The sequence below is a fragment of the Phyllostomus hastatus genome, unplaced genomic scaffold, assembly GCF_019186645.2.
Source record: "Phyllostomus hastatus isolate PE091 unplaced genomic scaffold, TTU_PhHast_1.1 phas_contig_34, whole genome shotgun sequence".
In the NCBI taxonomy this organism is placed as follows: Eukaryota; Metazoa; Chordata; class Mammalia; order Chiroptera; family Phyllostomidae; genus Phyllostomus; species Phyllostomus hastatus.
Window position 1 is genome coordinate 60,327,303 of NW_025333857.1, and position 20,104 is coordinate 60,347,406.

General features: G+C 47.6%; 1 protein-coding gene across 3 annotated transcripts; it reads right to left on the bottom strand.

Annotated features, from left to right (window-relative positions):
- Nucleotides 1–250: 250 nt before the first annotated feature.
- On the bottom strand, nucleotides 251–17,975 carry WDR31 (WD repeat domain 31). 3 transcript variants are annotated; one of them, XR_006785843.1, is made up of 12 exons: nucleotides 17,876–17,975; nucleotides 15,294–15,388; nucleotides 12,996–13,138; nucleotides 12,487–12,616; nucleotides 10,699–10,773; nucleotides 9,854–9,998; nucleotides 9,655–9,755; nucleotides 8,402–8,469; nucleotides 7,284–7,425; nucleotides 5,558–5,720; nucleotides 2,178–3,046; nucleotides 251–2,084 (listed from the first exon to the last, which is right to left on the bottom strand). XR_006785843.1 is itself a non-coding variant. In XM_045840028.1 (11 exons), the coding sequence occupies exons 3-11, from the start codon at nucleotides 13,109–13,111 to the stop codon at nucleotides 2,886–2,888; spliced, it is 1,101 nt and encodes a 366-aa protein (XP_045695984.1). In that variant the 5' UTR covers nucleotides 13,112–13,138; nucleotides 15,294–15,388; nucleotides 17,876–17,975; the 3' UTR covers nucleotides 251–2,885. The 3 variants fall into 3 exon arrangements, 2 of the variants coding, with proteins under 2 accessions (XP_045695984.1, XP_045695985.1); XM_045840028.1 differs by having other exon boundaries at nucleotides 251–3,046; XM_045840029.1 differs by lacking the exons at nucleotides 15,294–15,388; nucleotides 17,876–17,975 and having other exon boundaries at nucleotides 251–3,046; nucleotides 12,791–13,104.
- Between the last annotated feature and the right edge of the window lie 2,129 nt (nucleotides 17,976–20,104).

A 20,104-nucleotide genomic window follows, 5' to 3' on the forward strand; every position in this document is an offset into this window, starting at 1 on the left:
CTCATCTGAAGAGCTGAAGCTGTCACCGGCAGGCTGCATTCTGGCCAGTGGGAGCGGCCCCAGAGCGGGGTCCCGTACAAATGTGTTTCTTCCAGGTGAACAGGATGGAAGTTAACACACATTGTCACTTCCACTCCACACGCACTGACCAGAACTGACTCTTACGGCCATGCCTCGCTGGGACCGTGGTCTCGGCAGGGCAGCCTGTGCCGGGGGGAGGTGCCAACTTCAGGGAACGGGTAGCAGTCAGCGCCTTCTTTACGATGAAGCTGTTCTTTAATCACTATGTTTCCAAAGGCTACTCAGAAATAGCTAAGCTCCCTTTGTTCAGTATTAAAAGGTTAAAAACACCAAGTGACCTGAGTTTTATACTTGTATTTTCTGTGTCAAAATAAAGGTCATTAATAATCACCACTCCTCTCCTTAACTATGTCAATATATTTAAATGGTAAATATACAAGATACAAATTTATTTAAATTTTAAACATACAATTGGCCGGATCCAAGAGCTTATATACCTTCTGGGGAAAACAGTCAGCTGTCTTTGGGAAACCCCTCACTACGACTTAGCAGGCCGCCTCTGACATGAAGTGTTGGGCAGGGGAATGAATGCGTTGCAGCAGCCTGGCTCTTAGGTGCTGGGGGTGCCTGTGTAGGGCACACCGAACACTGAAAATCCTACACTGAAAAATCCTACAGAAACATTTACATTTATTCATCTCTTTTTTACTTGAACCGCACAATAAGGCACTTACACATCACGCACCTGTGTCGAGTTTAGGGAAACAACTTTATTGTAACAGAGCCCTGCGAATTCATCAGAGGCCCACTGTCTTCTCAAAGCTGTGCTCCCTCCCACCGCAGCCTGTCCCTCCCCCGGGGAGCCCCCCATCCCAACCTGCTCCCTTGGGTTTTCTGACTTCCTGCCTGCTTCCCCTCTAGGAGAAAGGGTCAGCTGCGGCACTAGCAGGTGCCCTGGGACTTTCCCTGAGACACCTGTCTACGGCTCCTGGGCAACTGGCAAGGGAGAGCTCCTTGGAGCCAGAAAGTTAATAACTGGTCTAGAAAATGCACCAACAATTTAGTCTCTATACATTTCTGACGTGAACTTTGTGACATCACCCAAAGGCAAAGGGAAAGGGAGGAAAGTAATCTGGCTTTGAGTCAGACTGGCCTCAGTTCAAATTTCAGTTCTTCCCTTTCCTACCTACGTGTGTGACCTCGGGCCTCTGCGTCCTCCTCTGTGAAATGGGAATACTAGTAAGAATGAGAGTGAGAATAAATGTATTCAGCCACCTGTAGCTGCTCAATGACACAGCTTCCACGTTCACCACCCCTTTGTTCTTCCCAAGTGCCAAGATCAAAGGGGAAGCTGAGCAATGACTAAAGCTTAGACAGTAAGATCTAAGAAGAATGGATGAGGAATGGTAGATGTTTCATGTGGTAAAGAGAGCGTTTCATCTGCACGGAGGGCAATAAATAACAATGGCTACCACTTACAAGCACCTACTGCCTTGCTTGCCATTTAACAGGGTTCTGTTCAGTCCTCAGAATAGCCCCGTGAGGAACTCGATTACGGCCCTACACAGTAAGTGAGGAAGCTGAGATTTCACTACGTGCCCAAGATCATCCGGCTAAATGGAGAACTGGAGATTCAAACTCAGGTCAGACACTTTGCAGCAGCTTGAGATTCTCCTCCCCAGTTGGTGGGGACGGCCTGGGGGAGCTGGACTTGAAGAGGAGCAGGGGGAGGCAGGAAGGTGGCTGTCAGCCAGGGGTGTCAGGGGCAGGCAAAGACCAATGCAAAATCTTCTTCGGCTGGGACTCATCAGAAAGGGAATCCTCTGGGGGTGGGGGCGTGGGCCTGCCTGAAGGCAGGGGGAGCTCGATCTCCACCGGAGGAACAGGGGCTTCTGGGTGCCACGTGGGGACTGACCTCCTGGGACCACCCAGGCACACCGGGCGCCTGCCCCTCCTCACGGAGGGGGCTCCGTGGCCCGCGCACAGTGGGGTCTGCACCTCTACTTTCTCTCTGTGATCTATCGTCATCGCAGACGTTCCCTTTGCCTCACTCCTGCCATTCCCTAGAGAGAGTTTACATAAAACTAAATAAAAATATTAAAATGTATGAGTGAAAAGTGTTAAGCCTTAATCTTGCAACCTCCCCATTTCCTTACCTACAGAACCAATTTGGTAACTCCCATAATCCTGGACCAGTTCCTTGGGGTTGTCAGCCTGTTCAAGCCATCTCGAGCCTTATTTTCACACAACCTCCGCGCCAGTCTAAGAAGGGCTCAGGAACTCGCAGGGGCTGGCCACCCTTTCTGCTACCGTTGTGAGTAGAAGCCAAGGCTTTCGCTTTCTTGCCCTAACTCTGATTCTTCACGTTGCCGAGGAGCAGTGACGGGACCTTCATATCGTGTCTGCGATCTATTTCCTCTGTGGCGCTGCACTATTCTTTCCCACGTACATCATTTGAAGCCAAGGAAAACAGTTTCTCTCCCCCTTGCTTGCTTCTGTGGAGACACAGAAAAGGTCAATTCAAGAGACTCAGACGCTGTGTCCTGACTCTCACAGAGACCCCTTTCAGAGACCTACAGGTCTCCACTTTGAGCCATAAACTGTTTTTTGAAGAGCAGTCCCAAGAGTTCACTAAAACTTGCATCTGGATTTAACAGCTTGAGAACCTTATGTTGAGTCCACATTTCTAAACTTCACATCTGATTTGGAGCCAGTAGCCTTAAACTGCCTTCTAACACTAATATGCCCTCTAAGTGAACCTACGCCCCACGTCGCCCTCCCCTGAAGACAACATGAAAAGCACAAAACCACACTGAGAAAGGAGGGGCCACGGTGTGATATTGCCCAGCAAATGTCTCCTGGCCTCAGAATGCCGCCACTTCCCGCAGCTCCAGCCCTCGGGTGTGGTCCACTCTGAGCAAGTGAATCCCTCTGCTGAAACTAGCACACAGTAAGGAGGTGGTGTCACCAACAGCCAGCGATGTCAAGGGTCCTGATCCATCCAGAGACAAGGTGAACAGGCAGGCTGCGGAGGAAGAGGGTAACCAGCAGCTTAGGCTAAGAGTGCAGCATCATAAAGTGCAGTGTCTTCCTAAGAAAGCCATGTGACTAAAGCATGTGCCCTATGTATCTGACCTGGGCAAGAGACACATCCCATGCTGCAGAGGGACATGCACCATCAGGGAAGCCAGAACTTGGGTCAACCCCACGACTTCAACTATCGAGAATGGCACACAGACCAAACAGGGTGGACATACACCAGCTAGAAGTACGTTCAGACACTTGGGGCCTCACCGACAAGGACATGTTAAAAAGTTGCCCTCGCTGACCTGCCGAGAACAAAGCAGGGCCAGGGCAGAGGAAAACAGACAGGGATACCGATTTTCAGTTGCCAGCTTCCCAGGGTCTCGGTCCCTTCAAGGCAGAAGGATAATGGGGGAACCGGAAGGACATTCAGGGCTTCCAACTGACCCAGTCTCCCTCCATCTGCAACTCGGAGCCTTCTCAGAACTACGGGCACACAGCATGTTCCCCTGGTCTCAGGTTCACGATCATGGAAGCTAAAAAGCTGCTCTTCCCACCTCCCACAAAAGTCACACCTGGGCGACTGGAGAGGGCAGCTCCTGGTGAGGGTGCAGCGGGGCCGTGCTCACTGTGCAAGTTTAGCCTGGGTCCCACCTGACATGCTCTCACCTCTGTTCTCTGTGTGGGGCTACCCCCCATCCCCTGCTGGACCCCGAATTTCTGGAAGATTACTGTGGGAGGGATTTGGTTTGTGGTTCTCGAAGTTAATGTTGGGTTGGCCAAAAAGTTCGTCTAGTTCTTCCCATAAAATAAGATACATTTTCCATTTTCTCCAGTAACTTTATTGATTTACCTATCTTGAGTATGTTGGCTATCTCCTGCGTGGTAGAATGTTGGTTGTTCTCAATTAATGTCTTGATTTGATTGCTATCAACTTCAACTGCTCTACCCAATTGTGGAGCATTGTCCAGCGAGAAGTCTCCAGCACGTAACTTCACAAACCACCTTTGACATGTTTGATTAGTCATGGCACCTTCTCCATACACTGCACAAATTCTTTTTTTGTATTTCAGTTGTGTTTTTACCTTTCTTGAAATAATAAAGCATAATATGCTGAAAATGTCACTTATTTTCTTCCATCTTCAATATTAACATGGTCACACAAAAATTCACCAATTTTGATGTTTTTTTTAAATGCATGCTGATATGACAGCTGTCACAATACAATCTAAAAAAATTGTTTCAAATGAAGTGAAAGACAACTAAGCACTACTGGAGCCATCTTATGGAGAAAAACAAACGATTTTTTTGGCCAACCCAATACTATTCCTGTGTCTAGCAGAACCCTGTGTCCAGGACAGAGCAGCATAGCAGTGGTGGGGTGCTGGTGAATCAGCTCTCTAGAAGGAAAAACAACCTTTTTTCACAGCATTTGCCAAATTCTGTGGTGTAAATATTCCCACTATAGCGTATTAAATATTCCTGAATATTTAACAGTTCAGCCATGGGGAGCTGGACCAGCACACCACTGCCTCAAGAACTCCAGGGGGCTGTGCTCCCTAAAACATTTTTTCCCTCTGGGGCTTCCATGTGTCCTGACTTTTCTGCGGGTTTGAACCTTCACTGCAGAGTCAGAACAGGGCAGAGTCTTTCTGAAACTATCTCACTCCATCTTGCCCCCACCAAGAGCTGAGGCTCTCATTTTAGTTCTTTTTCTTTTTTTAAAGATTTATTTATTGTTTGAGAGGGGAAGGGAGGGAGAAAGAGAGAGAAACATCAATGTGTGGTTGTCCCCCGTGCACCCCCATCTTGGGATCCAGCCTGCAACCTGGGCATGTGCCCTGACTGGGAATCAAACCAGCGACCCCCTGCTTCACAGTCTGGTGTTCAATCCACTGAGCCACACCAGCTAGGGTTCATTTTAGTTCTTAAAAATAATACATTTCAAAATAGCAATTTCTGTTCTCTTTTCCAGACATCTTGAGCATCACAAGTTAAAACCAAATGAGGGCCCTGGCTGGTGTGGCTCAGTGGGTTGGGCACCAGACTGCAAAGCAGAAGGTCACTGGTTCGATTCCCAATCAGAACACACGCCTGGGTTGAGGGCAAGGTCCCCAGTTGGGGACGTGCGAGAGCCAACTAACCAATGGCAAATGATCCGTTATTTCCCTCACACATTGATGTGTCTCTCCCTCTCCTCCCCTCTCTCTAAAAAATAGAATCTTAAAAAAAAACCTGATGAGGACTTTCAAGTATACAGAAAGCACATAAAAGCCAAATGTACATATTTGAGCTCTCAGGAATGAGTGGGTACAATATGGTGGGTACAGTTATGTGGTAATGGCCTCCGGCCAGAGGTTGAACAGAGATTCTGGGATCTGGTGTCATGTCTTAACCACTAGGGGACTGAACAGTGGTGGGACCTGTGTGGCTGTCCTGAGCAATTTAAAGAAAATTGTAGTCTTTTAGGACGTTATGTATCTGTAAGAAGCACTAACAACAGGTTCCTTACCTCCAGTATCTTGGTTCCAAATCTTCACCTTGCAGTCATGTGATGAGGTAGCAATTACAGGCACCCAGGCCAGTGCTCTTGGTAGAAAGACACAGGATGCAACAGTCTGGAAATGCCCCTTATACTCACACAGTCTGTTCCGCGTCTGCCTTAGGTCCCACAACTGCAAAGTGATGACACAGGCTAGCTCATACACACCCTTCTCCAGTGTCAGTCATTGATGACACTGATGATCTGTCGCCCCTCCATGTGCTGATCCACCTGTTCCCTCCACTTACCTACTTACGTAGCCACCCCTTATCTTTATGCATCCCATCCACACAGCCAACCGTCCATCCATCTAGTGATGATTTTAAGCATCGACTATGCCTCTAACCACCCTGGTTAAGGGTGTGCAGAAGGGCTGCTGACTTCCTGACTAACATCATGGTTAGGGAAGTGAAGCTCCACATCCCCCAGCGTGGTGAGACAGGATGAGGTTTCCTGCTTTCTAGGACGGCTCAAGAACTACCTTCTATCAGCCTCTTGGTGTCTGTGGGTCCTGTGGGCACCCCACAGTTGGCAGCACCTTCTCATAAGTACATACAGGCAGAGACCTTCTGATTTAAAGCGCAGCCACTAAACCTTGGTATATGAAGACCAGAGTCTACAACCATGGCGGCGCCAGTCCCACCAGTCCCACTCTCGCTGACACAGATGAGACCACGTAGGAGAGCAAAGTGAACCGGGTCCAAAAAACAGTGAAATCACTGGGCACCGTGTCATCTAAGGAACAGCGGTAGGAGCTGGAAGTGCTTAGCCTGGAGAAGAGATGCTACATCGGCAGCCTGGGATTTAAAACCTTGACCCAACACTTACTAGAGGTGTGATTTTGTACAAGAAATTTCAACTTGCTGTGTCTCTCTACTTCCTCCTCTGTAAAATGGGAATTTTTAGGTCTTAGCTCATGCAGCTGTTTTAAGGATTGAATGAGATAATGCATGCAGTGTGCTCAGCCCAGTACGTAGCACATAAGAAATGTTCAATAATGGGGAGCTGTAACTGTTCTATTTGGATACCAGATAATCCTTTTCACTGGCATTCTATAGTTTGGAACCCAGGGTGCTTTGGAGGGGCCTATCCCGAAATCAGTTGCAAGGCAAGCTGTATGGGTGAGGGCTGAGGTGGGCCCTGACTGACCCTGGAGCTCCAAACTTCCTAAAGACCTGGCACCTCCTGCACTGGGTCCACGTGTACGAGAAACACTTGGTTCTTTGAACACTCCTTCCTCTTCTAAGCTCTGCTGGGAGGAGAGATATTAGTAGCCACTTCAAGATACCACCTTCCTATCCTGACTCTCACCCTGTCAGGGTGTCCAACCCATGGCCCGTGGGCTGCATGCGGCCCAGGACAGCTACGAATGCGGCCCAATATAAAATCGTAAATTTACTTAAGGCCTTTTTTCTGTTCATCAGTTTTCATTAGTGTTTGTGTATTTAATGTGTGGCCCAAAACAACTCTTCTTCCAGTGTGGCCTAGAGACGCCAAGAGGTCGGACGCCTCTGCCTAGGCTAGTAGTTGTTTCTTGAAGGAACCATCTGGAAGGCAAAGGATCACTTACAGTCTGCACCTGTAATAGGCCTGAGCCATTAGCAGACCGGCCAGTGTAGCCCTGCACAGGCAGGAGGCCAGAGTGAGTTATTTGCTCATCAGCAATGAGACCCCTGGGCCCCCCAAGACCCCTCACCGTGGCTTCACAGCCTTCCCCTCCGAAGCCGTTGCTGCAGGAGAGGCACCGGTGTCCATCCTCACTGACCTGGCAGTAGGTCTGAATGTGTTGCTTTGCGGGAAATATATGAGCTACCTGCAGCCCCCGGCTGTCCCATAATCTGAAAAAAAATTGAAGCAAAACATGAATTTATAGCAAATGTGTCTGAGATACACCTGCAATAGCCTACTAAGATAAAAGCTGTGGCTCCCCACCGCTCCGCCAGTCGGACGGAGTCGCGGCACACCTGGGAGGGTGGCGTGCACGGAGCGGCCTCGGAGACTCCGCAGCAGGCAGGAAGGAGCAGAGCGACATCTGAGCTCTTTCCATTCCGAGATCTAGTTAATAGGAATTTAGTCCAAGCATCTTAATTGTGCAAGTTAATTTGTTAATTTGGTCTTTTGGGATACCGCTTTCAAAGGACAAGAGGTTATTTCTGTGCCTGTGACTTAGGAATATTTTCCAAGATACTTATGATAGTACAGAGGAGCGATCATCTTCCCAGATTCAGACACAAAAGAGTTGCAGGCCATGGCCAACCTGGGCCATGGAGTCCACTGCAGAGTATTTTATTTTATCTCTTGTCTTATTCCTACCATTTTCTAAGCAAAATCTCTTCAGAAATCCATAGCTTTTAGTCACACTTTCTGATCTAAAAGCAATGTACTTCGTTTGCAGCCCTTGATGGTGACTCTGCCCTGCCTTCCCAGGGAGGGCTTCCCCAGGGCTGGGCGACTGAGAACGCTAGGGACCCAGCAGGTGGCCGGAGAAGAGCCGGGCAGTTTGAAGTGGTGGGAGAGGCAAGTGACTGATCCTCAAGTTAGTCTGAACACGTTTACAGACAGTAGGAGCGGGAAGACTCAGCTGCCTTGAAACCAATCAGAACAGGGGATTTTTCCCCCTGGCCCGACTGGCATTCACCCTCTACTCAGAGGATTCCAGATCAGAGAGGCCCCAGCACCAGCGAGGGGCAGAGGGGCAGAAGGCCCTGGGAAGGACACAGCAATGTGGAGAAGCAGAGGGGGAAGGGCGTCGTGTAAGCGCGGGGGCCACAAACATTCACCAGAAACACCTTCGCTGCCGCTCAGTTAGCCCACCTGACGGTCTTATCTTCGGAAGTCTGCAGCACATATGGTTCTCGGGGGACCCAACACAGGTGCGTGACCTAGAAGCAGCATAATTTTCAAAATGTGTCCACACCAAATCATTCCTCTGCTGGAATTCCCATCAACTGTGCTAAATAGCATCTCTGCACCACCTCTCAAGGATGTGAACTAGGAAATTTGACTTGGAGGGGTTTCATGTTTTGCCCACACCCGCCAGTCACGCTCCCCTCAAATCTCGGAGGCTATCAGCGCCAGTGGTTGCAGCCGGGCCGGTGGTCAGCACCCAGATGCGTGCAGGTGCTCTGAGCGTCTGAACCCCAAACACGTGGCGAAGACCTGCTGGCCTGCAGCAGCGCAGAGGGGCAGCCCCTGTTCTGATGAGGGGCCACTGGAACCCCAGTCCAGGCCACAGAGGGTTCGGGAAGTGTCCTTCCTTCACTTCATCCCTGCAGTCCCCCGGCGGACGGGCATGAAGGACTTTTCAGAACCACCCAAAGTAACAGGGTTTTCTTTTTCCCCAGGAACCTCCACAAATGGGGAAGGCATAGAGCAAATGTATCTTGTCACTGACAGTTGTCTTCAAAATTGGGAACGATAACTAGGGCTAACATTGGAGGACCACTAAAGAAACATCTACCATGTCAGGTAATATAATTCTCACTGTTTTAGAAATGTAGATGCTGAGACTCTGAGTAAGTTTCTTGGGATAACACAGCTAAAAAGTGATGGATCGAGGACTTGAACCCCGGTTTGACTGACCCCAAAGAGTGCGGAGTTTATAAACTAGTCTGCTACCAGAAAACACTGGTTTTCATAAGCAGAGCAAATTATACAGAAAGCAAAGTGTAATACTTATTTCTCCACGTGATGTTATTTACGCAGAGCGTGGAGCTTAGGCTGTGAGCTCCTGGGGGACAGAGGCTGTGTCCTTAGTCGCTGACCTGCTCTGAGCTCAGTGTCTGGCCCACAGGAAAAACACGTAACTGTGTTTTGAAGGAATAAATGAGGACACCATTAAGATTCCAATATAAACTAGTGGACTTGTTCTCTGGAGCCCAGACCTTAAAGAGATCTAATTCGATGCCCTGAGGGGCTGGGGTCCGACACAGAGTTAGAGGTGCACGGTGATGGGACCCAGGCCTCCCACACCTGGTCGTGGGACTCCCGATCTCCTGCCCAGGCCCTTGCCCGCCCCCCTGTCCTCCCTCCCGCTGCCCGGCCCTGCAGCAAGTTTGAGCTCGTACCAAGTTCCTGGAGACTGAAGCTCGCTCCACACACTGCCCGGTCTGCACGTCCCACAGAAGGAGGGTGTTGTCCCGAGAGCCAGTGCACAGCTGTGACGAGTCTTTGGAAACAATGGCAAGAAGATGGTCCATGAGCTGCACTTGGAAGAGGGCGTTTCAGAAAGTTCAGCGGCACTGGGAAGAGCTCTGCGTTACCTACCTGGACTCACGGCCACCCCCGTGACCGCCATGGCGTGGCCCGAGAACCGCTGGCTGGGCTGGGAGGAGCCGTGCAGGTCCCACATCAGGACCTTCCTGTCCCGAGAGGCGCTGAAGAACTGCTTCGACTTGTAGACACAGGCTATCTGCTCGGGGAAGAAAGCACGGGCATGCTCGTCCGAGGGCACTTGACAGTGGGGAAGAGGCCTGAGGACCCGTGTGTCAGAGCCTGATGTTCCCGCTCAGTCCGGGTCCAAATGTGCTGGAGCTGGCGGGCAAACACCCTCTTCCGTGCTACGGGGCTGTGGCTGATGCTGAGTGTCATCATGACAGACTACGTCCTAACTTTTGGTTCATTCAGGTGGACTGCAGAGAGTCATATAAATTTGGCATTCTCTATCACTTTTGCTGGAAAGTCACTGTACTCTGTAAAGCTACTGAACAAATTAATTTTTATTTAACTATTGTTGGCTTTTTAAAAATTTCCCCAACTTGACTGGAAGATTCCTAAGCATAGACACTGTCGCTTTTCCAACTATGGCCAATACACAGTAAGCCTTTGGTGTGGGTCCCTGTTGAGTTAGGATTGGTTACTCTCTATTTACCACCTGAGCTATTAAAGGCTCAATAACAAAAGAAAAATTATGTCTCATTTACCTGTACCAAGAGCTGAGTGAATGGCTTGCTCCGCTCTTCCTGGAGTAGGGCTTCACGGCATCAAGTATAAAGCCCTTGCATTTTCTTTTAAGACTGAACAGCCAACCACTCTTACTATCTAGAGCAATTAGGTATTCCCCTATTCAGTTTCAAACTCCCTCCCTGATAATAACCAGCTGACAGTGTTACCTTGGTGATTTCATGCTCGTGTCCTTGGAACCTTCTCACCACGTTTCCGGTTTTCCAGTTATAGGCCACGACTGTCTGCGGAGAGTCATTAGCATTCTTTAGTTTAACCGAATATTCACTGAACTGAAACAACGAGCCTTACTTCATCCTCTGCCTGACTTCTCCCTCCCAGTGGAGTGACCTGAGTGGAGCGTCCGAGCTCTGCTGTGTCCTCGCTCACGGCCTGAACTTTGAGTTCTGTCTCTTCTCCTGACCGGTGCTGTCTCCCCCGGCTCCTGGGCCGCCCCTCAGCCTTACTGACGGGTCTGGGCTAACACGACCTCAGGGAAACTGCTTCAGGTTGAGGTTCTGGTTGTAGATGCTAAAGGAGAATTCCACATGGGACTAGATTTTTTCCCCTTAGTTGTATTGTATTTTTATTTTAGTTTTTTAAATTTATCATCTTCTTAATCATTTGTAGATATACAGTTCACTAGCATTAAGTTTATTCCCTTTATTGTAAAACAGACTGTACTTTGTTTTTAATTTGAAAAAGCCTCATTTATATCCCACCTGCCAGAGAGAACCACTGTTAAAATTTTCTTTTGCCCTGGCTGGCGTAGCTCAGTGGATTGAGCGCAGGCTGCAAACCAAAGCATCGCAGGTTCGATTCCTAGTCAGGGCACATGCCTGGGTTGCAGGCCACGGCCCCCAGCAACCGCACATTGATCTCTCTCTCTCTCTCTCTCTCTCAGTCCCTCCCTTCCCTCTCTAAAAATAAATAAATAAATAATCTTTTTAAAAAAGATTCTTAATTAAAAAAAATTTCTTTCCACTTTTTCCTCTAGGTATATACTTTAATATTTTGTTGTCAGCATTTATTCCCCTAAATAGGATTTCCAAAGCTGTCTCTGGCCCAGTCTCTATATTTCACTGTTACAGAGTAAGAAGCATATTAGCACTCAACCTAAATCCCCATTTTTCAATCTACAAAATGGAGATGCTAATCCTTGCCCATCTACCCCTCACAGGTAAGGCTCATATAAATAAAATTTCATATGTCTACGATGACACAGATTTTAAGACAAAAATGCTCCCAATTAAATGATGCTTTATTATCAGTTTTCAAATGCATATGGATTTCAGAGGTGTTAAAATGTGCACATGTGTGCATCTGAAAGTCTGCGAAATAGTGTGAAAATGAAATCTGAAGACTCTAAAAGGCTATTGAAAATGAGAGGCATTACTTATCACAAACGAATCAATGTTTTTGCTACCAACACCCTAGCTGCCAGTGCTGCAACAGATCCCAACATGAGGGGAAAAGGCAGCAGGACCCGGAAGGGCAGTGGGAGGAAGCACGACACAGCGAAGGGAGGAGTCCCGACACGCACCAGTGTGGAGACTCGGCCAAGGAGCAGCACAAAAGAGAAGGCCAGAAGACGCCTTCTGCTGGCGAGTAACTCCCGTGCCTGTGTGCAGGTGTGAACATGGGCTGGCTGGAATAACACCGGTCACTTATAAAAAGTGCGCGGAGGCACACTTCGAAGGATCTCACCACTGAATCCTCACAAGTGTCCTGTGAGGTTGGCATTATTACTCCCATTGGATAGAAAAAGAGACTGAAGTTCAAGAAAATTAAAAGTCTTGCTCAAAGTTAGAGAAGGGCCTTAAACCCAGTCTAATTCTAAAACCGCATTTCTGCACTGCCCGCCACTGCCGCCAGCAATGGAAGAGCGGCGCTCGCCTCCCCCGCACCCTCCCTTCTCTGCAACAAGGTGGCCCCCTGGGGGCCACTGCAGGGCCCACCTTATCGTTTCCTCCGGAGACGCACAGGTCCGAGTCCAGAGCAGCAACAGCAGAGACGGCGTCCATGTGAGCTGGGCTGTACTCTTGAAGAGCTCTAGTTTGGATCCTCTCTTCTATAACTGCGTCGGGCCTGCCAGAGAGAGGACGGAGAATGGGGGGCCCCCTGGCGTGGGCATGCATAGCGGAGCAAGATGAAGAAGAGTGTGTGCGAAGGGGGCAGTGCAGACATCGCCGAAGTGGTATTACTAACTCTGTAGTAGGTGCACGGGATGACTGAGTCTGATAAAGGGGAGTCCGTACTCACTTTAGAGATTATTCTAGAGATGGAGGGCGCCTCTCTGTTTAGCTGCGGACACTAAGCTACCAAGCTGTTTCTTATCCAAGAGAAAACTGAGCAAGCTGACAGTGCAGGGAAGGTCATCAGTGCTTGCTCTGGGCCTTCTCTTTCTTTAGTGGAGCACTTGAATGGGGCATGATAAAACTTGGGGCCCCAAGTAGGACTGGGGCACCTGTATCTGTAGGTGCTGTGTTTGAGTTTGCTTTGCAGTTTCCCCATCGTGGCACGGAACCTGCACAAAAGCTGCTGAGGCGGAGCTCGTTGCAGACGGCGCCGGAGGAGCAGCATCCCCTGTGGCTGCTGGAAGCTGGGTCCCTGTTCAGTGGAAACAACCACACATACTGTTAACTTTGTTAGGCACGGTGATAGTAGTATGGTGTGGGGGTTCAGAATGAGCACCCCAAGATGCACTTCTGTGGTATGTGGACTATTAGGAGCTAAAGGCAGTTTTAGCTTCAGGCTCAAGAAGAACTTCTACACCCCTTAAAAACCTAGACCTTGAATGAGGGGCCTTGCCCATCATAAGGTCTTGTCAGCAATAACATTTTTGACCCACCTACATATCAAGGCAGACTTTTATTTACTAAACATTGGTTCTTTTTTTTTTTAAGATTTTATTTATTTATTTTTATAGAGAGGGGCAGGGAGAGAGAGAAACATCAATGTGTGGTTGCCTCTCACGCGGCCCCTATGGGAGACCTGGCCTGCAACCCAGGCATGTGCCCTGACTGAGAATCGAACTGTCAACCCTCTGCTTCGCAGCCCAGTGCTCAATCCACTGAGCCATGCCAGCCAGGGCTCTGTTCTTCTTATCGTCCCTCAATGACACTTTGAAACCCCCATGGAGCATTACCTCACCCCTAGCTCAGGCTGTCTTATACATGTGATCCCCCTTTCTGTTTCTGAACCTCTCCTGCATGTGGGGTCTCTGACTCTCTCACGTGTATGAGGTTCCCATAAATAACAAATCTGGTTATTTTCTCTTACTACTCTGCATTACGTCTATCTGATTAGAGATCAGTCAAAAGAACGTTGAAGGCAGAAGAAAGTTTGTTCCTCCCCCACAATGGTCACGTAAAAACATACCTTTTCCCAAAGACTAATTAACTGTATTCCTCTGCTTTTCCTCCTTTCCCTGACCCTGGGAATGAACCCTACAAGGACACATTAGCGGAGAAACAAAAACAGAACCAATACGAAAGCTCTCTGAGGCCCCCGGTAATTTTTAAGAGTGAAATGGAGCCCTGAGGCCAAAAGGTTGGGGAACCACTGACCTAGAACTTAAATCATGTCAAAAATGGATGATATACTATATTAGAATAAAAAATATTCAAAATGTTTTCCAGATTGTATTGCCCCCAACAACTAACAAGGCTAGAACTAAAGAGGAAGACAGGTGCTCACCCACACGCTCGATCAGGAAACACCTCCTACAGGCCCTACTCAGGTTAAATAGAGGGAGAAAGAGAGAGAAACCAGAAGATGTGGCCACCGTGGACGTGTGCTGGGACTACAGGTATGTAGCTCGGGCTAATCTCAGCTACTCTGCTGTCCTCTGCAACGAGCTGTTCCCTGGGAGGCCGGAGGGTAGAGGGGAGTAACTGGGGAGGTGGGGGTACCCAGTGCCCATCTCTTCGGGGGTTCCAGTTAAAGAAGCTCCAGGAGATGAGTTTCTAATGGGCACAGCAAGCCTCGTTTTAGAAAGAAGAGTCTGCAAGGAGACAGCAGCTAAAACTCACCAAGTATCCTCAATCCTCTCATTACCATTAACACATAGAGTTTTCTCTATTTCAGCCTGCATTTTGAGAGGCTGCCGGAGCTGACCTCCTGAGAAGAACTGGTAACCAGTGTGGAAGCACAATCAGTGGAAAGAACAGCGTTTGTGGCACCGAGGCCCCTGGGCGCTGGCCCCAGCTCTGCCTCCCTCACTAAGTGTCTTTGAGTTCCTCCACTCCCCACTCTACACCTCAGCCTCCCCATCGACAGAATGTGATATCAGATCAAATGGTTTTTGGAAGACCATGTACTCCCTAAGAGGAAGGACCCTGTCATATTCATCTTTGTACCTTAAGTGGCTTGCACAATGTGATAAAACATTTGTGAAGTAGCGAATCTCAAATCCCTCTCAGTTCAGACATTCTAGAGTTCTCTATAACAAGCATAAGATGTGCTGACAGAAAAAATTCTGGTGTAGCTTGCAAAAAGCTTGGGATGTTGTATTGTTTGTAGATTATTAGTGGTTGCAGGGCGTCCTACCTGCCAGCCTAACCCATTTTTTCAACATTGTCATCAAAGTAAGGACAGATGCCATTCATAGATCTAGGTCACTGGGACCTGCAGATGCTATAAATGGACTGTCTCTGCTTAAAACTGATTGGATTCTTAGCTGGTATCTTCAGAGAGCCACACTTTCCACCTGAAGAATATTCATGGAACATTTTGAAGAGAAGATAATTATAGAATTACTTACCCCAAACCAATAGGATCTTCTTGGTGAGCTGCAGTATTCAATGCTTTGTAATGTCTATACTTCAGAAAATAGTTCAGGCAGCCACTTCCTAATCCCTGTAATTAGTGAAAAGATGCTTAAATTAATCTCTTTGTTGTCTGAGAAAGTTTGCACTGAAAGATTTACAAGGTAAATTAAGGACCTTGCTAATTAAAGAGATTGTTAAGTATAGTTTTCCCTCACAAAGACAAATCTTACAAAATTCAAAGATCTTTAGGGGAAGTATACTACAATGTTAATTATACTTCTATTAAAATATGCAAAATAGAATATATTTAAATGCAGCATTAAACAATTTTATTTTACTCATAACACTTCTGTTCATCAAAAATCTTCAAAGGCAGAGCATGATGGGGTGAAAATGGTGACAACTGTACTTGAACAACAATAAAAAAAAAATCAGAGGCACCCTGGCTGGTGTAGCTCAGTGGATTGAGTGCTGGCCTGTGAACTGAAAGATCTCCAGTTCAATTCCCAGTCAGGGCACATTGCCTGAGTTGTAGGCCAGGTCCCCAGTTGGGGGCATGTGAGAGGCAATTGATCAGTGTTTCTCTCCCTCTCTTTCTCCCTCCCTTCCCCTCTCTAGAAATAAATAGATAAAATCTTTAAAAAGGAAAAAAAAGGTAGTGCACATAACGCTCTCAGTTTAGACTGGCAAACCACTGGTAGTAAATGACAGCTGCGAACATGATTGATAGCAATACTGAAAGTAGCAATTCCACTCTTATCAGCAACTGCTCTAATACGCATATATTAAACGTACGTGAACATACACAGAGAACAGATACAAATGGATATGTAAGTCTGGAGGATATTAAACTGAAGACAAGTTTGTTCTCTGGCCAGAGTGATTGATGACACTAAGGCTACGAATTTATTACATTATATATCAAGGCCATTTAAAATCTGAAAAACAAAGTATATATGTACTTGGATAATGTCCATGTTGTAATTTATTATGAGTTGACAAATCTAAGAAATGAAAATGAAAATACTATTCAGTTATCTTCCACCATTTATATTATGAACATGCAATATACTTGAGAGAAGGGATGGTGTCTTGTTCATTTTTGTATCTGTGCTTTAAGCATCACCTGGAAGGATGGATGCAAGGCAAGTATCTGTTGAATGATTAAAAGAATGAATGAGTGAATGGCATACTAAGGTGAACAGTCTGTTTAGCAAGAAGATTTTTAAGGACCCAAAAATATAAGGGTCCTTTAAAATTATCAAGCAGCAAATCCTTCAGGGAGCAGTTACCCTGCCTCATTCAATTTCAGGTCTGGAAAGATGGCATGAACTTGGGAAATCCATAAACTCGGTTATGGTTCTGGATGTCCTTGTTGGTTCCTGATGGAATTGGGCCTAAATCTGAATCCCAGGATCCATTCCTGCCCCAGTTTGCATCCCAAAGACTCTGAGATACCCAATAGTCACCCTAAACATAACTCAGAGAATTCTATTTTAGCTCTCAAGTGCCATATTCCTTGATATACTCCAGCATATATCCAACTATTACTTCCCATGAAGAAACTGGGACTTAGAGGGTTGCTAAAGGTCACACAGGGGCAGAGCTTCAGCTTCATTTCCTTAGACTCTTGGTCCACTGTTCATTTAAATGCTGATTTTACCTGACCTGGTAGCTCCATTGGTTAGAGTGTTGTCCCCATACACCAAGGTTATGGGTTCTATCTCTGGTCAGGGCACATACAAGAAGCAACCAGTGAATACATAAGTAAGTGGAACAACAAATCGATGTTTCTTCCTTTCTCTAAAAAATCAGTACATTTTTCCTGGCTGGCGTAGCTCAGTGGATTGAGCTCGGGCTCGAACCAAAGCATCGCAGGTTTGATTCCCAGTCAGGGGACATGCCTGGGTTGCAGGCCACGGCCCCCAGCAACTGCACATTGATCTCTTTCTCTCTCTCCCCCTCCCTTCCCTCTCTAAAAATAAATAAATAAAATCTTTTTAAAAAATCAGTACATTTTAAAAATTGAAATAAAATAAATGCTGATTTCGTATCGCTGTCCCTCTCCCTGTGTTCCCCTCTGCACGCATCTAACCTACACTTTGGGAGACCAAATGTAGGGATGGAAACCTAAGCTCAAACACAAAATCACGGTAGAAGCATGTGGAAGATGGTCTAATTCAACCCTCTAACAGTACAAATGAGGAAACCGTGGTCCAGAGAATAAGAGGGTCTCGCCTGGACTCATACAGGAGTTAATACCAGGCCAGTTTCCAAGGTTGCCCCAACTTGTGAGGACAACCTGTGTGCAGTTTTCCCTTTTTAGATCTTCAGCTCACAAATGTCCCTCGTCCAGTCCATGCAAAAATCAGCCAAAGCTTATTTCTGATGTGTGACCGGTGCGGAAGGGCCAGGGGACGTCCAAAATGGGAATCCAGCGCCACCCAATCCATGCCTGGCCCTCTGAACTCTCTCCCCGCTTCGGGCAGGTGGGAGTCTGCGGTCCGGGAAGCGTGAAGGCTCCCACTTTTGTGCCCGCCCGCTGAGTCCCTTCCATCCCGTTTGGGCTCCATACCCATCGGCGGCCTGCCCAGCCGGGAGATGAGGCTGGCGGGGGGCGCCGATCCTCAGGGAGCCAGCATCCTCTGAGCTCCACAGCCTGGGGAGCCTCCGCCCCTAGCAACGAGGCGCGCGTCGCTAGGGTGGGGGTTGTGGCGAAAAGCGTCCGGGCGCCCTCACAGGCTGCTAAACCGCAGTTCCGCTCTCCTGACGCCTCTGCTGGAGAACCCGCTGAGAAGGCCCCACCCCGCTTTCTTAGTGTAATAATGCGTTGATGAGGTTCCTGAGAAAAAAGACAGATGTGCCCAACACCACGCTGCCAAAAAAATCTATATAATGTAAGGAAAGCGGGTACAACAGAAATAGTTACGAGGAAACCCTTAATAAATATCACCCTTTAAATTGTTATTCGCCCAGATGACGGTTCCGCTTTATTTCTTTGGAGTTTCCTCTGATTCCACCCGGGCAGAGAGCCTTCCTTTGGACACTTTCCGAAGTCCCTCCATTCCTTATTCTTTTCATTCTTTCATCAAACCTTCATGGCCCACTACCATACCAAAGAGATCCCTCACTACCTTCTTGAGATCCAATGGTAAGACCGTTCTAGAAACCAATAGCAGCTTCAAGACGAAGTTTTTGGACCTGTAATCACATTGCTTTCACCGTCCATTCATGTCTGTATTCCTAGTTCATGGCATAGGACTTGGTAAGGGCTTGTTGAATGTTTGTTAAATAAGCGAACAAATAAATAAATGAATGCAGAAATCTTGGGCAATTTTTTTGCATCCTCGTAGGCGCCTCCTGCAGTGCTGATCTGTCAGCAGAACTGCCTTCAGTAAAGATTTGTGAAGTTTCTGAAAGGTAGGTGCCTGTGGGAGCAGGGATGGGGGTGGTGAGGGGCATTTTCCTTTACAGAATATCACCGTTGGCAATGGGGTCTGTCTTCCCCAGATTGGGAGTCCCCTCCATAGCACCCTTGATGGGATTCCTCTCGCGCTTGTTGACACTTCCTCGATGATGCACTCATTTCTTTCTGGTCAGTGGCTTGTTGTTAGACTTCTGTCAGGAGCTGGAATCTACCCTCTTGCCTCCTGTAATGCTGATCTTAATTCAGAGCTGAGGGCTCTCCCTACAAACTTAGTCCCTTTTCCCTATAACAGCCTGGCAACCTTCAACCAAGAGAGACTGATTGATTTGCCCTGGGGCACTGGGCTAGGCTCAGTGCACCAAACACTTGACTTACCAGATCCCTGCCCTCAAAATGATGTGGCTCTGGTGATGTAGTGCACCCCACCTGCATTATGCTTTAGGTTTAAGGCACCTGAGATTTCCAAACCGGTATCTCTAGACAGACTTTCCCCAGACCTGTATATCCACCTGCTTCCTGCCCATCTCCACCTGGGTATGTGAAAAACAACTCATCCTTGACATGACTCACACTGGAAACATTATCTTCCCCCCAAACCTGTTCTTCCTCTTTTCTTTCTGAGTGCAGGGGCACTACCATTCACTAATCAACCACAGCAAGGCTATGGGAGTCATTTGTAACTTCGCCCTTTCTTCCTCCTCCTCCAGACTGCATGTCCTTCCTTTGTGCTTCCAAAGGCCCTCACACTATGCCCAACACAGAGTGACTCTTCATTTACTTGTCTCTCTCTTTTCTGTATGCTCCATGTGGGCAGTGACCGAGTCTTATTTACACCTGTATCTATTGCTGGTGTCTAACAGAGGGTCTCTAGCCCAGCACTGCAATAGAACATTCCAGTCTGATGGAACTGTTCTTATATCTGCTCTGTCCAAGCCACCTGTGGCTATGGAACACCAGAAATGTGGCTAGTACAACTGAAGAACCGAATTTTAAATTGTATTTAACTTTAACTTTAACTTTAAATTTAAGTAGCCACATGTGGCTGTGTGGCTATGGCATGAGACAGCACAGGTCTTATCCAGCACATAGAAGATCTTCACTGAGTATTGTTGAATAAAGAATGAAAGGGGAAGGCAGTCGTGGACAACTGTTTAGGACACAAGATAGAATGATATGGGTGTAAGCTACATCATTTCTTTTTTCCCCTCAAGATTTTATTTATTCACTTTTAGAGAAAGAGGAAGGGAGGGAGAAAGAGAGGGAGAGAAACATCAATGTTTTGGAGATACATCGATCAGTTGCCTCTCACATGCCCCCAGCTGGGGACCTGGCCCACAACCCAGGCACGTGCCCTGACTGGAAATTGAACCAGTGACC